This window comes from Mirounga leonina, unplaced genomic scaffold (genome assembly GCF_011800145.1).
Source record: "Mirounga leonina isolate KUSES-001 unplaced genomic scaffold, KU_Mleo_1.0 Mir_175, whole genome shotgun sequence".
Taxonomy (NCBI): domain Eukaryota; kingdom Metazoa; phylum Chordata; class Mammalia; order Carnivora; family Phocidae; genus Mirounga; species Mirounga leonina.
The window spans coordinates 30,644,790-30,664,397 of NW_023270453.1; the positions used below are offsets into that span (position 1 = coordinate 30,644,790).

The following is a 19,608-nucleotide window of genomic DNA, read 5'->3' on the forward strand; positions in this document are numbered from 1 at the left end:
TTGGTAACTAAGATTCTCATTTTGTTATGTTAATAGGACAAACCCAAGTAACCAGGTTCACTATTACCAAGAAGAATTAAGGTAAGACTTCAAAATACAGTGAATACTCTCTACACAGATTCCTCTGAAGTAAGGTTCAGGAGCTGTATTCACCATCACATCCCCAGTGCCTGTCACAGCTCCCGATGTGCAGGAGACACACAGTACGTTTTCTACCGAACAGAACTGGAACGAACATGCGAGGTGCCCATGCTGTATTTCAAGTGAACCACCGTGTTTTATGTAAAGTTTTCCACACTCTTAAAATAGTTATCTGAGTTAGAAATATTAATGACCCAGAGAAACATTTAATAAGAACCACTTTGTTTTCATGCTACCAAAGAGTTTCATGGTCACAAGATTCACTCAGAACTAGGCAGAAATGGACACCCACACCAAAAAAATGACATTAAACCTCTATAAAAATCAGGTGCTGAAAGACCATCAAGGTATGTGTCCCTTTCATGCCCCCTCTATCAGTGTAGTGAATGTTTGTCATATTTGATTTAAAGAGTTCTACTTCAGAGGCTTATATGGTGAAAACCTGCCATACAGGGTTAAGCCCTTCAAGACGGGCTTTAATCACACATATTACAAAAGATTTCATCATAGAAATGTCTCATTTAGTAAATAAAATAACTCTCAAAGCCCACTACTTGCAAAGTATCAAAATTAAGATTCTTCATCTACAGCATACTGCCACAACGCATGGTCAGTTCTGCCCATTCAATCCACTAAACTCATAAACCACTTGTTACAGGAACACACTATAGACACGCACCCAAGTTTTCTATGAACTTGTGGTACGCGCCGTGCTTGGACGGAACAAGCTCCACATCCCCGAGATGCTACTAGGCATCAGTGTAAAGGCTTACCCTCATCTCTTAAGGTAAAGCGCCCCATCTGAGGGAAGTCTTTAAAGGTCTCAAGGCAGATGGTTCCCGCTGTCCTTAAGCGAGCGATGCATACTTGATCTTGTTTCACAAAACGGGGTCGAGTCTTACTTTTTTCTCCTGATTTTTTGTCTACCAAGCAGATTAAGGCCTATCCAAGAAAAAAGGATGAGTTCAGAGGGCCAAATAAGAGAACCTTTAAGACAAGGAGTGCAGGGCGCCTAGGTGGCTCAGTTAGTTAAACGACTGCCTTCACCGCAGGTCATGATCCTGGAGTCCCCGGATCGAGTCCCGCATCAGCTCCCTGCTCAGCGAGGAGTCTGCTTTTCCCTCTGACCCTTCCCCCTTCTCATGCTCTCTCTCTCTCAAATAAAAAAACAAAATCTTATAAAAAGTTAAAAAAAAAAAAGACAAGGATGCAAATAAGAGTACATCGCTGTTGTCGATGAGAAATGGTCAAGACAGTCTTCAAACGTCTTCAAACACATACACAAACAAAAACCCCAATTAGCTTAATTATCAATTAATGAAGACTCACTGTTATTTCGACTTCCTCAATACAGGTGTGAATATGCAGCACCGCATTATAACCTGGGCAGATGATGGATTTGTGCTCTATAATCACTATCTGTCAAACAAAAAAATTCACATCTTTATCCCTGGGGTAAAGAAAGAACTGCATGTTCCCCAGTGCCATATAGTCGCACCACAACAGGGAACCTACCACCTCCAGCTGTTTTTGAGTTAGAAGTGCTGGGTCAGGTCGCCTGATAGCCAAACATGAACTCTGTTATCCTTACCCTACTGATCTTGGCCAGACCCAAACTTTAGAAACAGGGCAGGCAGACTAATTCTGGAGAAGCCTTTCCTCCATCCTCCCCAAGGATTTACAGTAATCACTGCCACTATAGCTACCTTGGTTTGGTTTGGTTCAGATGTGAACTGCTCATAATTTTATCCAATTCTCATTATCTAAGGTCCAGTAAAAGTAAACAACCTTGTACCCAGCATCAAAATCTAATTTATCATCATAGCTTGTAACAGAACTCAAAATTCTGTGAGCTACACTGTCATTCTTCTGCGGAAGTCAGGTTGCTAATAACAGAAAAATTGTGTTTTCCTGTGTGGAAAGTTACTTACTCTGAATGAGCAGACACACCCTAATTTCCAAGGCAACTGTGCTCTATTTACAAGGAAAGACACTTTGAGCAAAATGTAAGTTATTATTAACAGGAGATCAAAAATAAAAAGGAACTTGGGGTGCTTGGCTGGTTCAGCCAGTAGAGCATGGGACTCAATTTCAGGGTCATGAGTTCAAGCCCTACGTTAGCTGTGGAGCCTACTTCAAAAATAAATAAATAGTTAAATAAAAATAAAAACGAACTTACAAAGAATACCACCTCTTAAAGACCTCATGTGTGTGAGATATACATCATGGTTGTTGTGATACGTATGATTTAGTCTATTTCAATACACACAATGGCATGTCACCAATAACCAGGATAAAAGGGATTTAAATTCTAATTCCACTTAGACAGTAAAGATCACTAAGACAATTACAATAATAAGTTTACCTGGGCATCAAATGTGCGTCCAGAATGACAAAGATTATTAGGATCACAAAGTATGAATCCTGGAAGAATCTCTTCCTCTTCAATTCCTTTCAGTCTGATTTTGAGGTTTTCACCTGGGGCTACAGAATCAGTTTCTACATCATCGGAAAGGATTCCAAGAACTTCCACATTGTGCTTAAGGAAAAAAAAAAAAAAAAAGCAGCAAACAATCAAACCCAAGACTGGGGGTTTTCTGACACATTCACTGCATAGCAGAACGTAATGCAAGTCACATTTTTCTGAGGTTGTAGATTAGCCAAAACACTTATTTGAATATAAAACTTTATTACAGTTGTATGACATGAATTTAATGAAAGTCATATCCTAGAAGTATAAACTGCCAATTAAAATATTCATCAGCTTTTTAGGACATCCTAATAATTTCCAAACTGAACAAAGTATAAACTAGTATTTGCCTTTTTTACCTTTTCAAAATTAAAACATTAAATCTAACATTTGGATTTTAATTTTATGAATGTCGTTCTTATTATGATTAAATTCTAGGATTTAATGGGCACAGCTTCTATTAACTATCAACCCCAAATATTTGAAGAGTGTGCTTCTCAAAAGATATTTAAACAATTAAGCTTTAGAAGAATACTGTTTAATGGGTACAGGGTTTCCTTTTGGGGTGATGAAAATGTTCTAGAACTTGATAGGGGTGATGGCTGTGAAGGTACTAATGATAAAATTTACATTTTACCAGTTATTTAAAAAAGTGCATCTAGATGGGAGAAAACGTTAAAAGCAATACCCACAAGCATTCCCTTATTTTACTTATTTTACGCCCGTGGAAATTCCTATTTTAAAAACACATACCACAAACCAAAGTAACAGCCCTCAAGACAAAATAAACTATCTCATGCTGGTAGATAAATGGTGGAGAATCCAGCATCTGTTATGTTCCACATCAGAACTCCACAGACTGTCACTTGCTAAACTCTAGTAAACTCTCCGCTCTCCACCAATAATGGCCTCCTTTCCCAAAAGGCAGCTTATACCTATTGATACCTGTTGAAATTCATCCCAAGAAGTAAAAGAGCCATATTTATTAGCTAAATTCTTTCCAGTAACAGGACAAAAGGGCAGAAACCAGCAGTCCCACTGTAACAACTAAGCAAGTACTGTAAACTACTTTTGCCCAAATAATCCAGCATAACAAACCCTCTTCTCCAAATGTGGTCTTCTCTGGCTAAATACAAAGGAGCTAGTCTAATCTTTAATTAATCCATAATTTCAAAAATTATGACTGAGACCAACAAATTCTCTTGGTTTATGAAAGGTAGTAAGGATTTTGTCTGTTCTAAGTACCTCAAAGAAGTGGAATCATAGGGGCGCCTGGGTGGTGCAGTCAGTTAAGCAACTGACTCTTGGTTTCGGCTCAGGTCATGATCTCAGGGTCGTGAGGTTGAGCCCTGTGTTGGGCTCCACGCTCAGCACAGAATCTGCTTAAGACTCTCTCTCCTTCTCTGCCCACCCCCAAAATAAATAAATAAATCTTTAAAAAAAAAAAAAAGTGGAATCATCATTTTTTTTGTGACTGGTTTATTAATTCACTTAGCACAATGCCCTAGAAGTTCATCATATTGTAGAATGTGTCAGAATTTCCTTCCTTTTAAGGCTGAATACTATTCCATTGTATGGCTATATCACATTCTGTTTATCTACTCATCCATTAGTGGACGCAATAGGTTGCTTCCCAATTAAAGCTTTTGTAAATAATGCTGCTATGAACATCGGTTCTTCAAGGCTGGCTTTCCATTCTTTTGGGCTCATATTCTGAGGTGGAATTGCTGGATCATATAATTTTCTGTTTTTACATTTTTCTGAGGAAACATCATGTATTCCATAGCGGCTGTGCGGTTTTACAGTCTCACCCACAGTATACAAGGGTTCCGATTTCTCCACATCCTTACCAACATGTTATTTTGTTTTTTTTTGATGGGTGTGAGGTGTTATTTCGTTGTGGCTTTGATTTGCATTCCCCTAATGATTAGTGATGAGATCTTTTCATGTGCTTGTTGGCCATTTGCACATCTTCTTTGGAGAAATGTTTCAGCCCTTGCTCATTTTTTAGTCAGGTTGTTCTATTTTGTCGTTGAGTTGCAGTTCTTGATATAGTCTGGATTTAGCCCCTTATCAGATTTATGATATACAATTACTTTCTCCCATTTCGTAGGCTACCTACCCATTAATTTTTTAATGTAAGATAGTCTGGCATCTGTGCCTTCTGAAATATTTAACTCCGTTCCACTGAGCCTCAGCAGGACCAACGGGCATGGAGTCTTCAAGGCTTGCCTCCAGCTGCAGGTGAGGCTACGCCAACCTGTGCGGTCACCTGTATAAAGTCCCAGCTCCCGCAGAGAAGCTGTGACTAGTCTAGCCTGGCACCCAGTCCACCTGCTGATACTGAATTGTACTTTTGTTTCTATTGTGGTAGAACACTCACAAAATTTACCTTTTATAACCATCTTACATTGTACAATTCAGTGGCATCTAGTTGGCATTCAAGATACCGTACAGCCAACACCAGCATCTAGTTCCAGAATGTCCTCATCATCCCAAAAGGAAACTCTGTGCCCTTCACTCAAGTCACTCCCCATTCTTCGACCCCCTAGGCTTTTGCAACCACCAATCTGCCTTCTATTACCACGACCAAACTACTTCTGTAACTGCTCTGAGGTAGGATTCATGATGAACAGACTCCGTGCTGAGTGTAGAGCCCGATGCAGGACTGGATCCCATGACCCCGAGATCGTGACGCGAGCCAAAATGAAGAGTCAGACACTCAAACTGACTGAGCCACCTAGACGCCCCATTAATTCTGAGGTTCCGATGACTGAGGCCTACTTTCCTACCTAAATATCTTTGAAGCTGTTAGAGAAAGCCCCGCTGAAAAACAGGTAACAGTTTCTCAAGTATCATGTCTGTAATTATCAGCAACTGAACAGCCACAAAAAACACAAAGGAAGTGTTCATGGAGACTTTACGTGTTTTAATGAAACCCTCTCCAATAATAAACAAATTACAAAAAGGCAGGAAGAAAGAATTAAGAAAAGAGCCATTTATGATAAAGGCACATTCTCTTCTCTCAAAACAGATTACAAGTATAGATTGGGCACATTTTATAGTAACCAGTGTAACGATAAAGCAGGGGCACGTGGGTGGCTCAGTTGGTGGAGCATCTGACTTTGGCTCAGGTCATGTTTTCGGAGTCCTGTGATCGAGCCCTACGTCAGACTCCCTGCTCAGGGGGGAGTCCACTGGTCTCTCTCCCTCTGCCCTCCCCCAACTTGTGTTTTCTTTCTCTCTCTCTCAAATGGATAAATAAAATCTTTAAAAAAAATTAAAAAAAAATTTTTTTTAAGATTTTATTTATCCATTTGAGACACAGAGATATAGAGAGAGAGAGAGAGAGAGAGAGAGAGAGAGAGAGAAAGCATGAGCAGGGAGAGAGGCAGAGGGAGAGGGAGAAGCAGGCTCCTCGCCGAGCCAGGAGCCTGATGTGGGGCTTGATCCCAGGACCCTGGGATCATGAGCTGAGCCAAAGGCAGATGCTTAACCATCTGAGCCACCCAGGCGCCCCTAAAATTTTTTTAAAATTAAAAAAAAAAAGAAAGCAAATTATATCATGATTAAACCTGAGTTTTCATCCTGGGTTCACTTGCTAATAGAAATGTGTTAACAGAAAGAAGTCACTTAACCACTCCAGGGCTCTACTTGCTTCTGGTGGAAGAATGCAGGTAAATCTCTCTTGAGGATACATCTTCTAACTCTCACGTGGTACGAATACTGGCTCTTCCCCATTTGTCACTGGGTAACTACAACACCTCATCTTCTGTACTAAATTTTGTACTTGACATTAGTAAAACATAATCCTGGATTTTAAGTTTCTTTTAGTGGAAATCCCTACATTTTTGAAAAGTTCTAACTCTCTGCTAATATTTTTAAGAGAAATCTAAATGAGAAAGAGCATTACTAATTCTTACCTTGTTTGGCATCATCACAAGCTGCTGGCCTTTACAAATAGATCCTGATTCCAGCTTTCCCAGGACCACAGTGCCCATATCCTGTTTAAATTTGAAATAAAAAAACCCAAGTGGTAGACTTTAATTACTATTCTACAAATTCAACATCCCAAAGTGAAATCTTATGGGGCTTACTCAGAAAATCTTTAGTTCAAGTGGCAGAATGGTTAGAATTAATCTTAAACACAGGATATTTAAAAAAATATATCCTCTGTCATCAGCATATGTGCAATTACAATACTAAGTAAGTGTGCCGAAGATCTTTAAAAAAAAAAAAAAAAAAAAAAAAGGGCACCATACCAGAAACAGCACAAAATTTTACATATTGAAGATCTCCGTTATTTGTTTAAATTCCGGTTCTCTCAAAAATCTCTGAGCCTGCTTCCTCATGTATAAATTGGAAAAATACTTGTTTAAGATATTTAGCATGGAGCTAATGAAAGAATTATTTGAGGAGGTCAAAACATTATATACCGGGGCACCTGGGTGGCTCAGTTGGTTGAGCCTCTGCTTTCAGCTCAGGTCATGATCCCAGGGTCCTGGGATCAAGTGCCTCATCGGGCTCCCTGCTCAGTGGGGAGCCTGCTTCTCCCTCTCCCTCTATCTACTGCTCTGCCTACTTGAGCTCTCTGTCAAATAAATAAATAAAACTTAAAAAAAAAAATTATATACCGATAAAACTTTTTTAAAAATCAAGTTGAAAATCCAGTTAAAAATAATGAAGCTTATCTTTTTAAAGACTAGTGGCCGGTGTTGGCGAGGCTACGGTAAAACCAACACTCCTACACTGCTGGTAGTACTTCAGAAGGCTGCTGGTCAATACCCATCAACTTTAATGTGCAAATCCTGAGTCCAGCAGTTTTACTTGTATGACTTTCTCTCTCAAAAATGATCACTGGCTCATTGGGAAAACAGCTTAAATAAACTAGGCTGGTTGATTAAATTACGATCCATCCACAACACTAAATAACATACGGCCATTAAGAAAGAGACATTTATGCTACACTGTTAATTATTAGGATTGTTTTGTAACTTAAAACACAAAGCAATGATTTTCCCTCCCATAAATCCCAATCTCTTGAACATCTTGGGTACCTTGTACTTATCCACAATTGGCAGCCTGATTGGTCCATCAACTGATCTATTGAAGTTTGGCAAATTATCCAGATAGGGAATAAACGGTAATCCACTGAGAACATAACAATATCCATTAAAGAGAATCAACATAAATATCAAAATTTTAAGATTGTAACTTTATGTGAAAAACACAGTTATAATACTTTCATTCTACCCAGATACTCTTCTCATCAACCCATTTATCTGGTTCATCCCCTTCATTCCTCAGAAAATTAAAAATATTAACAAAATAGTCCTATATAAATATAATGAAAAAGCTTCCCCATAAACTTAGTTTATTAAGATTGAGAAAAACAGTTTAGGGGCGCCTGGGTGGCTCAGTTGTTTAAGCGTCTGCCTTCGGCTCAGGTCATGATCCCAGGGTCCTGGGATGGAGCCCCTCATCAGGCTCCCTGCTCCGCGGGAGGCCTGCTTTTCCCTCTCCCACTCCCCCTTGCTTGTGTTCCCTCTCTCACTGTGTCTCTCTCTCTGTCAAATAAATAAATAAATAAAATCTTAAAAAAAAAAAAAGGAAAGAAAAATATTTTATAGCAAATGGCCTACATTTTTTTTGGAGAGTGAGCGGAGGGGGAGAAGGAGAGAGGGCATCTTAAGCAGGCTCCACTCCATGCACAATGTGAGTCCCATCTCACAACCTTGAGATCATAACCTGAGCCGAAGTCAAGAGTCGAGACCCTTAACCGACTAAGCCACCCAAGTGTCCCTAAAATGACTATATTCTATTACTTAATTCTTATGGACTTTTCCAGCTCTCAAATCAGGATTCTATAAAATAATTTCCCCTTTAAAACCACAGTATATGAACTGGGAGGTTTACTACTGCCAAGATAGCAATGCTCCCCAAATTCATCTATGGATTCAGTACAATCCCCATTAAAATCCCAGCTGCCTTTTGGTACAAATTGACAAGCTGATCCTAATGTTCATAACAGAAATTCAAGGGACTCAGAATAGCCAAAACAATCTTGGAAAAAAAGAACAAAATTTAAAGACTCACACTTCCCAATTTGAAAACTCACAAAGCTATAGTAATCAAGACTTTGTGCTCTGTGCTTGTGCTCTGTATCTCTCTGTCTCTCTGACAAATGAATTTTAAAGATCTTAAAAAAAAAAAAGGAAAAAGAAAAAAACTTTACCTAACAAAAAAAAGTTTTTAAGATATTCTTTCAAAATGAAATACACATCTAAATGTAAGAGCTAAAACTGTAACAACCTTAGAAGAAAATAATATGGCTACGTCTTCATGACTGAATTAGGCAATGTTTTCCGAGGTACGACACCGACAGCACAACCAACAAAAGAAAAATAAACGGAATTCATCAAAATTAAAACCTCTTGTGCCTCAAAGGATACCATCAAGAAAGTGAAAAGAGAGTAACAAGAAGACAACCCAATTAAAAAATGAGCGACGGTCATGGTATTTTTAAAGCCACAGTTACTTACAGTCTGTGTTTTCAAAAATTACTTACAAAGACATAAAGTTTTTCTAAAAGGAAGAAAAGGTTACTTACGTGTACCAAGGACAGAAATCTGATTGCTCTTTAAGATTTGCTCCAGTCAGTCCTGAGCAGGGCATAAAGTGAATGTCCTTTTTGGGATTGAAGCCAACTTTTTTCAAAAATGGCACTAGTTTCTCTTTACATTCTTCATATCTATGAATATTTATAAGTAACTCAATTGTAATATAAAGCAAGTGAACTCTAGTCTCATTATTAAACAAATTAAGGTTTCAGAAAAACCCCAGGGGGAAAAAAAGCGTAGGGTAGCAAAACCATCTTTTTTCCCCGCTCCCAAGCCTGTAAAAACTAGTATGACAGCAAAGCTCACCTCTCATTGCTCCAATTGACCGTTGGATCATCCATCTTATTAATAAGCACAATCAAGTGCTTCACACCTGCTGTCTTTGCCAACATTGCATGTTCTCTCGTCTGTCCGCCCTTTTCAAATCCAGTTTCAAACTCTCCCTTCCTTGCAGAGATGACCTATTCCAAGAAATCCACAGTTTATTCTTATGTACTCAGGTATACCTCTTGAGCAGTCAAACAGCTTTCCTTTCAGTTTTATCAGAAGCTTTTTGCAAGAAAATAAAAGTAAATAACCTGCATGCTTTTGAATGTCACAATGTCTAAACGGCTTAAGATTTTGGTAAATGTTTCTTCTGATCCCCCCAATGTTCCAAAACCTAGTATGCCTTTATATTTTGCAATTCAAACATGTATGTGATTCAGTGCTGGTATAGTGACAAAGCAAACAAAAACAACCCTGCAAAATGACTGAGGCCTTGAGAAAAAATCATTTCTTACTCAGCTTTGTACCCACAGCACATGTAGTATGTACAAAGTGGACCAAGCTTGGCATTTAGTAGACACTAAGTTCTGACATGGTCATAGGTAATAGCACTGGTATAGAGAAAAGATGAAAGATGTTTTCCTAAGTGAATCCAATTATAAAGATTTCTTGAGCAGATGGGTGAGACAAAAATGAAATTTGCGACTGTATATTATAGCTCACTGCAACCTCAATTTTAGCTTTTAGAGGATAAACTCAAATACTTAACATTGAAGAGGGGGTGCTAACAAATACACAGGTGAATTGGAAAGATCTTACTTACCAATACAGCCAAATCAGCTTGAGAAGCACCACCTATCATATTTGGGACAAAACTCTTGTGGCCAGGGGCATCCAGAATTGTGAAATGCTTCTTTTCTGTTTCAAAATAGGCACGGCCCACTTCTACTGTTTTACCCTTGTCTCGTTCTTCCTGATTTGTATCTAAGGCCCAAGATAAATACCTGAAATAAGTTTAAAATAAGGTTAATACTGCTAAGAACATAAGGTTTTAAGACATTCTTCTACCATTAAAGGTGTAATGATGACATCCAGCTTTATGTCCGGCATACATTTATTAATGATTTTTTTTTTTTTTTTAAGATTTTATTTATTTATTTGAGAGAGAGAATGAGATAGAGCACTGTCCGGCATACATTTAAATCATGAACAGGACAGGGGCGCCTGGGTGACTCAGTTGGTTAGGCATCTGTCTTCAGCTCAGGTCATGGTCCCAGGGTCCTGGGATCGAGCCCCATGTCGGGCTCCCTGCTCAGCGGGGAGTCTGATTCTCCTCTCCCTGTGCTCCTACCCCCTGCTTGTGCTTGCTTTCTGTCAATTAACTAAATAAAATCTTTAAAAAAATATTGATAAATCATGAATAGGACAGCTGGCTCATTCAGTGGAGCATGCAACTCTTGATCTCGGGGTTGTGAGTCTGAGCCCCATGTTGGGTGAGTGCAAAGATTACTTAAAAATTAAAAAAAGGGCGCCTGGATGGCTCAGTCGTTAAGCGTCTGCCTTTGGCTCAGGTCATGATCCCAGGGTCCTGGGATCGAGTCCCACATCGGGCTCCCTGCTCAGCAGGAAGCCTGCTTCTCCCTCTCCCACTCCCCCTGCTTGTGTTCCTGCTCTCGCTAACTCTCTCTCTGTCAAATAAATAAATAAAATCTTTAAAAATAAAAAATTAAAAAAAAAAAATCTTTAAAAAAAATCACAAGTAGGACTGGATAGAAATGAAAATCAAGAGAATAAAATTTGTATTACTGTGATTCAAACACTTGGAGCTTTTACAAATATCCAGTCAATTATAGGCATCCCCTGATTTTTTAAAGTTCATGTTATGCCACTTCGCTTTTACAAAAGACTATGTCAGAAAAAATTTAAAAATTAGAAATAAATAAACAAATAAATACCTACATTAGTACCTGTTTTTGCTAACTGAAACATACCTGAAGAGGATTTTTTGGTGTTTTTTTTAAGATTTTATCTATTTATTTTATTGAGAGAGAGTGAGCGCACGAACAGGGGGAGGGGCAGGGTGAAGACAGAGAGAACCTGAAGCAGTCCCCCCGCTGAGTGCAGAGCTGGACGCAGGGCTCAATCCCAGGACCCTGAGCTGAAACTGAGAGTTGGGGAGTGTTTAGCATGTTTAGCGTTTGTTCTGCAACGAGCTGTCACAGAGCCAGTGCTGAGCGGTGACAGTGACGCCCTCAAGCCCTTCCAGCTTTCCCTATGCGCAGCGTCTGCATTGAGCCGCCGTCAGTTCTCACTTTGAACTGTGTCGGTGAGCATCTATGCTTTACCTCCATTTATTTGGTGCATCCGTTAGCAAGATGAGCCCTAAGGTATCAGAAAAGCCTAAGAGAGACTATTCTCTGGGTCTGGGAATGCTCAAAAATTTTTCCATATAAATTAATGACGATTGCTTCTTTGCTTTATGCCACTTTGGTTTATAAAAGGTTTCAAAGGAATGCTTTGCTCTTGGATAGCAGGGAAATTGTGTGTGTGTATATATATGTATATAAGGCTCCATACTAGGCGTGGAGCCCAACGTAGGGCTTGAACTCACAACCCTGAGAGCAAGATCTGAGATGAGATCAAGAATCAGACACTGGGGCACCTGAGTGGCTCAGTGAGTTAAACGTCTGCCTTCAGGGGGCGTCTGGGTGGCTCAGTCGTGGGGGCGCCTGGGTAGCTCAGTCGTTAAGCATCTGCCTTTGTCTCAGGTCATGATCTCAGGGTCCTGGGATCGAGCCCCGCATCGGGCTCCCTGCTCCTCGGGAAGCCTGCTTCTCCCTCTCCCACACCCCCTGCCTGTGTTCCCTCTCTCGCTGTGCCTCTGTCAAATAAATAAATAAAATCTTTAAAAACAAAAACAATGTCTGCCTTCAGCTCAGGTCATGATCCCCAGGTGCTGGGATTGCTTCTGCATAGTGCTCCCTTGCTCGGCAGGGAGTCTGCTTCTCCCTCTCCCTCTGCTTGCACACCCCCCCACATGTCCTTGCAAGCACGGGCGCTCTCTCTCTCTGTGTCAAATAAATAAGATCTTTAAAAAAAAAAAAAGGCGGACACTCAACTGACTGAGCCACCCAGGTGCCTCAACCCTGTATATATTCTTTTTTTTTTTTTTAAAGATTTTTATGTATTTATTTCAGAGATACAGAGAGAGAGAGAATGAGCAGGAGGAAGGGCAGAAGGAGACACAAACTCCCTCCTGAGCAGGGAGCCTGAGGTGGGGCTCGATCCTGGGACTCCAGGATCATGACCCGTGCTGACAGCAGACACTCAACCGACTGAGCCACCCAAGCACCCCAAACCTGTATATATTCTGTAAGCAAACTGTATTTATGAAAAGAAGCTGACGACATACACAGAAAGACTACTTTGTACCAATGCCAATACGACTGTGAGCTTTTATAATCATCTGGCACAAAGTATAATTCAAATAATGGCTATCTAAGGATATTTTTCAAAAATGAAAGCCAGTAGCCACCATTTGGGAGGAAGGGTTACCTGCTAAAAATTATTTCAGTATTTCTTTGCCATATGAAAATGCTTTATGTAAGTTCAAACCATCTAGAATAGTAGGTGTTAATTTAGATGACCTCATCATCTGTATTAAATAGTATGTAATCCATTTTTTTAGTATAACATTGATGATCTTTTCCCTTAATACAGAGGAATACAATTTAAAAACAACAAAAACAAAACAAAAACCATGAATGTCCCAGTCAAATCTTAACTTTAAAAAAAAGATCAGAAAGAAAAAGAAATTGACCCCTTCTCTCACCACTCAAAGGTAACCCACTGTCAATAATTCTGTCCATTCTTTTTATCTTTCCTGTGTTTATTTACATCATTAATGATCAAATCCTAAGTACTATCATGTCACCTGCTTTCTCCTCAAATTCCACTATAACTTAAGTTCTACTTCTGGTTATTATAAACTCTAGAAATGCAGGGTGCCTGGGTGGCTCAGTCAGTTAGGCGTCTGCCTTCAGCTCAGGTCATGATCCCAGGGTCCTGGGATCAAATCCCGCATCAGGCTCCTTCCCAAGGAGCCTGCTTCTCCCCCTGCTTGTGCGTGCACAGAGTCTCTCTCTGACAAATAAATAAAATCTTTTAAAATAAATAGATTCTAGAAAGGCAATCTTTTAGTGGTTAGGTAATGACCCTATGAAATGAATGGTTTAGAACTTATCCAACAACTCCATTACTAGATGTCTGGATGTTCCCAAACGTTCCCTGGGCAAGTTCTGAAGTCATCAAGTCATCAGGAGCTGGTCTACTTTGTAGTGTGAGGGGAAAGGAAATTTTTTCTTTATTATGACATCACCTCAGACTTCATGCATGTCTATCTAAGTAGACTACAACAGCATTAAGTAGCCAGTGCTTCCTTAAAAGTCATTTAAAGTGCCATAAAAGTTTACTATACCAAGTTTCTCTGTTTTTCTCTTTAGCTTCTCTTTCATATTTCTCAAGTGTCCTTTTGTCAACCATTCCAGTCAAATACCTGAAAACAAAGAAAAAAGAAGTAAACACTTAATTACAAATTATTCAGTGAAATTAAGAAGCCCTTTAGGGGAATTTCAACTTCAGAAAACAGCTATTTTAAAATAAAGGAACCACTGATGGATGCTGAAATCATGGAAAGTTTCAGAGGAAAAGATATTTACATGGTCTCAAATTCTCTCCCCCCAGATAAAGGGGAAAAATAGTAAATCTACCATGGGGAATCCTGGCAGACAATACGATAACCAAGTAATCCTGGCTAATAGCACCAGCAGTAAAGAGAACATATCGAGAACTGACATGAGGTAGCCCTGATGGGATGTCCGTGTCATAGTCTTGCCCGAATGTATAATGTGACTCAATCTAACTGTGCAAAACCTCAGTCGAACCCCAACTGAAGAATATCCTAAATAGCACTCTTCAAATTAAGCAAAGTCGTGGAAGATGAGACTGAGGCAACGTAACAAGGTAGAGGAGGCTAAGATGGAACAACTAAATGCAACGTGGAATTCTGGAACCGAAAAATGACATTAATGGAGAACTGGTGAAATTCAAGTAAGAGCCACAGTTTAGTTAACAGCACTGTACCAATGCTAACCTCTTAGTTTTGAGGACTATACTATGGCTATTTAATATGTTAACGCTAGGGACGGCTGAAAGGTATACAGGAACTCTGTACTATTTTTGTAACCTTTCTGTAAGTCTAAAATTATTTCAGAATAAAATTTTTAAAAAATTTATTTATTTTAGGGGCGCCTGGGTGGCTCAGTCGTTAAGCATCTGCCTTCGGCTCAGGTCATGATACCAGGGTCCTGGGATCGAGCCCCGCATCGGGCTCCCTGCTCAGCGGGAAAGCCTGCGTCTCCCTCTCCCACTCCCCCTGCTTGTGTTCCCTCTCTTGCTGTGTCTTTCTCTGTCAAATAAATCAATAAATAAAATCTTTAAAAAAAAAAATTTATTTTAGAGAGTGCAAATGTGAGCAGGGCTGGGGTGGGGAGGAGGGAGAAGGGGAGAGAGAGAGAAGCAGACTCCCTGATGAGTGCAGAGCCCCACACTCGATCTCACGACCCTGAGATCGTGACTTAAACTGGAACCAAGAGTCAAATGCTCAATTGACTGAGCCACCCAGGAGCCCCCAGAATAAAATTTTTTTAAGGGGCAAATATAAATACTATATAAAAGAAATGTTGTCCAACAGTGTTGGCCAGGCAATTAAATCTTATTAATACATTTCAATATTTAATATTTTAAAAAAATTATCAAAGATTATAATTTTAAAACAATTCCTTAGGAATACTGAACTGCTTCCCTTGACAATCCAAATCAAAGCCTTCCTGTTCAAGCTTTCCTCTCTGTGGGTTCTCTGCAGAGTCATCTACAGTGCATGCCCCTAGTCAGTTGAGCACAGAATCCTAGTGAATGCCCATGAAAATTACAGCCCATAAGCAAAAAGCATACATTCTCCTAAAACACAAAATCATATGGGCCCAACACTTCCAGCCATAGAGCCTTAGTTAAGGATCCCTATTTAAAAGCTTATTTTAAGGTCTGTTGTAGAATTTTCAGAAGTAACTGGGAAGATTACCAACTAAGATTACAAGGCAAGACAAGGAAGATATGCCCTCTAGATCCTCTGATGATACAGTTTAAAGAAATGGATCTAATTCAGGAGGGATTAAAATTGTAAAACCTAAAAAAAATAATTTCTATCCCCAATGTGGGGCGTGAACTCACAACCCTGAAACCAAGAGTCACATGTTCTACCAAATGGGCCAGCCAGGTGCCCCCAAATTATAAGAACTTCTAATTTAAAAAATTTTTTTCAATACTAGAATACACTGCTAAAGATCAACCATGGTGTTTTCATACTTAGATAGCTTCTATATATGATAAAAAATTATGATAACAAATTATCACCAGAAATACATTTAGTTAATGTTCCAGAAGAGCCTGACAGTGGTAACCAAAGAATTCTAGGGAATGCCTAAAATCCATCAAAAAATACTAACAATGATCACACTGCAAAAATTCCTTCTTAACATCAGCTTTCCTTACAGGTAATGTCTTCCTAACTTTTTCAGGTGACCTGTTTTATCTCCTTTGTATGATTGTATGTTTACAATGCCCAAAATTCATTCAATCAAGTTAACTCTATTATTTAACAAAAAATATAGACTTACATTATTTGTCCTCCTATGGTTGACTTGCCAGCATCTAAAAGTAACAACAACATCAATAATATGCAAACCACAGGCGTAAAAAAAAACACAACAAAAAACTGCTATATGTGCTAACACCATTACCAATTAGCATAGATAATTACATAATTTCAGCTGCAAAAGAAGCTGCCAAGACCCCTTGCCGCTCAACAATGACTTATACTGATCAAGAAGTTAGAACTACTTTACTGATAAAGAAGAATGTTTCAACAGACGGCTCTCTGACCTTCAGCTAAGAGCACAGCAGCAACAGAATATAAATTACCCAAGGGGAATCTCAGGGGAGAGCAAAAGCAGCCAAAGAGCTGTGAACTACATTTAGGTAGTCTGCCTTTCACTAATTTTAGCAAATATAGGTGTCCCTTCACAAATTTCAAAGGAGTTCTTGCTACTAAAAGAAGTAGTACGGTGTAGCATTATATTCAGGAGCAGGCAGAGATAAAGGGAAGGAAAAAAGGACACATGATTCTGTATTTTCTTCTCATGATTTTGGGGCTAAGTCAGATGGTCAGGGAATATCTGAGTAAATTAAATAGGGTTTTGTTCTGTGCTAAACCAGTAACCTCACAAGCATCCAGAAGTCACTCCAAATTATTAATTTCCTTTGTCACACAAAATTAAAACTATCTAGGTTAGATGAAGCCCATAAAATTAACAAATTAACTGAAGTTCACACAAAACAACAGACACATTTTCTAGAATATTAACTAATAGATGTCATAATATGCTTAGCCACCATCAGGGGGTCTATAAACCAACTGTGCATAACATACAAATATACTGAAGCTTATTTTCTTCCAGCTTCCATGACATTACAAAATTATTTATATGTCCAACAAAGCGTTGGCAATGCTTTGCCAGCTAAAAAAATCTATCAAGTTAAATATCAAAACATTTCAGAGTAATTCAGTTCAGTTTCACTAAACCTCTCCAAGTAGCTGTTTGATGTAGCTAATGCCCAGTCACTGCTTCACTGCTAGGAGTGTAACTTACCTACATGCCCAATGAATACGACATTTACATGTTCTTTTTTAGGAGCCCCAGGGGGTGCGACCACAGATTTAGGTTTTGGTATTTCCTCTTCCTCCTCCATCATTTCTTGGGCGTTCTCCTCTGGGGGTCTTCCGTCTCCCAAGGAACCACCCCCTAACTCTGCTTCACTTATTTCTTCTTTGTGCTCCCATGATTCTTCTGGGGACATTTCTGTCTCCCCATTTTCTACTGAAATAAGACATTTAACTTAGATTCCGAAAAAGACTTACAATCTGTACTGTAAAACACAGATGCCTTCCAACAACAAATAGAACTTTGCATATTTAGTTCTATTTCCTAACAATCTAGTGAAACATAAGCAGGAAAATCTCTTTCACAACAGAAATGGATGACAGCTTTCAAGCGGGCCCCACTGCGGACATCAGAGCTGACTCAGAGACTATGAGAGATTGCTATTTTAACAAAGCTTCACTTCCATAAGGACAGACAAAATGTAAACAGGAGATGTACCATTCCTAACAGCCCAGTTATTCCAGTGTCGGGATGTCCTGACACAGGGAAAACGGGAAAGTTGACAATCAGAACTCGGATTTACAACATCTTCGCTTTTCCCTCTGCAAGTCATTTGGTATCAACTTTATCAAAGACATGGGGAATCTGACACCCTTAAGAGTAAGAAAGTTGCAAAAAGGAAGGAAATTTTTCACAAACGACATCGAATAAGCACAAGTCCTTCAACTGCCTTTAGTGCTCTTCCACTCAGCTTTCACATCTGTGGCCATTCAGTGTATCATGGCAGCGCTCATGTCCAACCAGGTCTGCTTTCTAAGTCCCACAGAAAAGACTCAAAGTCAGTTTTAAATGCAGGCATTACAATAACCATGACACTTACATTTGCACCTTATATCCTGAAAGGGTTTCATATTACCGTATTAATATGGTCAGAAATTTTCTTACCAACAGGTTCTGAAAGTTCCATGCTAACAGCTGAATTTGAACCTAGACAAGAAATTGAGATATAATATATATTTACAAAACAATATCCAGGCTTCACACACCATAGACAACTTAATGTTTTCTCAATTAGACATTCAAAGGATCATATCATAGAAAATTACCTTCACACAACAATGACTGTTCGTCTTGAGAAGATTCCACAGGTGCTGTATAATAGAAATAAGTCCTATTAAAAATTAAGTCCTATACATCCATTTTCATCTATCTTTTAAGATACGGTAAAAATAGAATTTCAATAGCCCAACAAAAACCTCAGTAATTTAGACCAACAGCAACTAACGCAGGTGTTCAAACTAGAAGTCTGTTTAAAAAATCTTTTTAAACATCTACTGATTACAGCAGATTTCTACCATATTTTCAGTAATTGAAATGTATTCATAAAGATATGCTTATTCTCTTGATTTGCTTCATAAAATTTTTCCTTCAAAGCTATTATAAAAGTAATCTGCGGCCCAGTGCAGATGAAATTATTAAGATTTTGCTCAACAAATACACATTACTTCTCTAGATTCTCTCTTGCTAGCTCCAGGTGGCCAAGAAAGCTATGATTAGCTCTTTTTAAAATTCCATAATCACATATTATTACTAAGATCCTTGAATAAATTCTATCTAATACCAATAAAATAAAAAGGACATTCACACAAAGTCCTTGAAATGCGAAGGATCCCTTACAACGTGTCAGAAATGGTGCTTACAATGACGCCAGTTTTGCCCTATATTAGAATTCTAAGATCAAGCAACAATCCAGTTTCCACAGCTGCCACACTGCAAATCTACGTATGACATCCCTGGAAGAGAGGTATGAGAAAAATATACTGACCAAATACGTAACTTTATTTTTTATATCTGATAAACCTAAATGATATCCCAATATGAAAGTGCCCTTGCTTCAAAAAAATCTCCAAGAAGCAAAAGGTATCAAAGAATTTGAAGTCACCTGAATCCTGCACACCAAATAATAAATAATGAATTCATAACTGCAAAGCTCATATGTAAAATCACTTCGTAGAATCACCTGTAAGTCAAGACAAAGTTTTGGGCCCAGTCTTCAACAATGTGAAGTGTTGAAGAAAGTAATTTCCTGTTCCTGAAAGGTAAAGGGCAACCAAGTTTTTCCAAGAGAAGTGACATGCTGAGTGTCACTTGGGAAGGTCCCTCTACCATGGCAAAGAGATAATGAGAGAGGGAAAAAAAAACCACCACTGGCAGAAAGACCAACATCACACTACAGGCAAGCATGCCCTGTGAACACGTGAGCAGTACAACTAGAGAGGAGGGGTCGAGGGAAAAGATAACAGAGGCATCATCTGGCAGGAGGAGGAAGGAA

General features: G+C 39.0%; 1 protein-coding gene across 1 annotated transcript in view; it reads right to left on the reverse strand.

Moving 5' to 3' along the window:
* Positions 1–19,608, reverse strand: part of GSPT1 (G1 to S phase transition 1) — a 38,146-nt gene that overhangs the window by 5,476 nt on the left and 13,062 nt on the right. The window contains exons 2-14 of the mRNA XM_035022293.1: positions 18,383–18,427; positions 18,222–18,263; positions 17,265–17,492; positions 16,233–16,266; positions 13,976–14,053; positions 10,322–10,502; positions 9,538–9,692; positions 9,222–9,362; positions 7,669–7,762; positions 6,535–6,615; positions 2,507–2,680; positions 1,471–1,560; positions 915–1,083 (exon numbers count right to left, since the gene is read on the reverse strand). Of these exons, the coding sequence (XP_034878184.1) occupies positions 915–1,083; positions 1,471–1,560; positions 2,507–2,680; positions 6,535–6,615; positions 7,669–7,762; positions 9,222–9,362; positions 9,538–9,692; positions 10,322–10,502; positions 13,976–14,053; positions 16,233–16,266; positions 17,265–17,492; positions 18,222–18,263; positions 18,383–18,427 (1,512 nt within the window). The remainder of the gene's footprint in view (positions 1–914; positions 1,084–1,470; positions 1,561–2,506; positions 2,681–6,534; positions 6,616–7,668; positions 7,763–9,221; positions 9,363–9,537; positions 9,693–10,321; positions 10,503–13,975; positions 14,054–16,232; positions 16,267–17,264; positions 17,493–18,221; positions 18,264–18,382; positions 18,428–19,608) is intronic.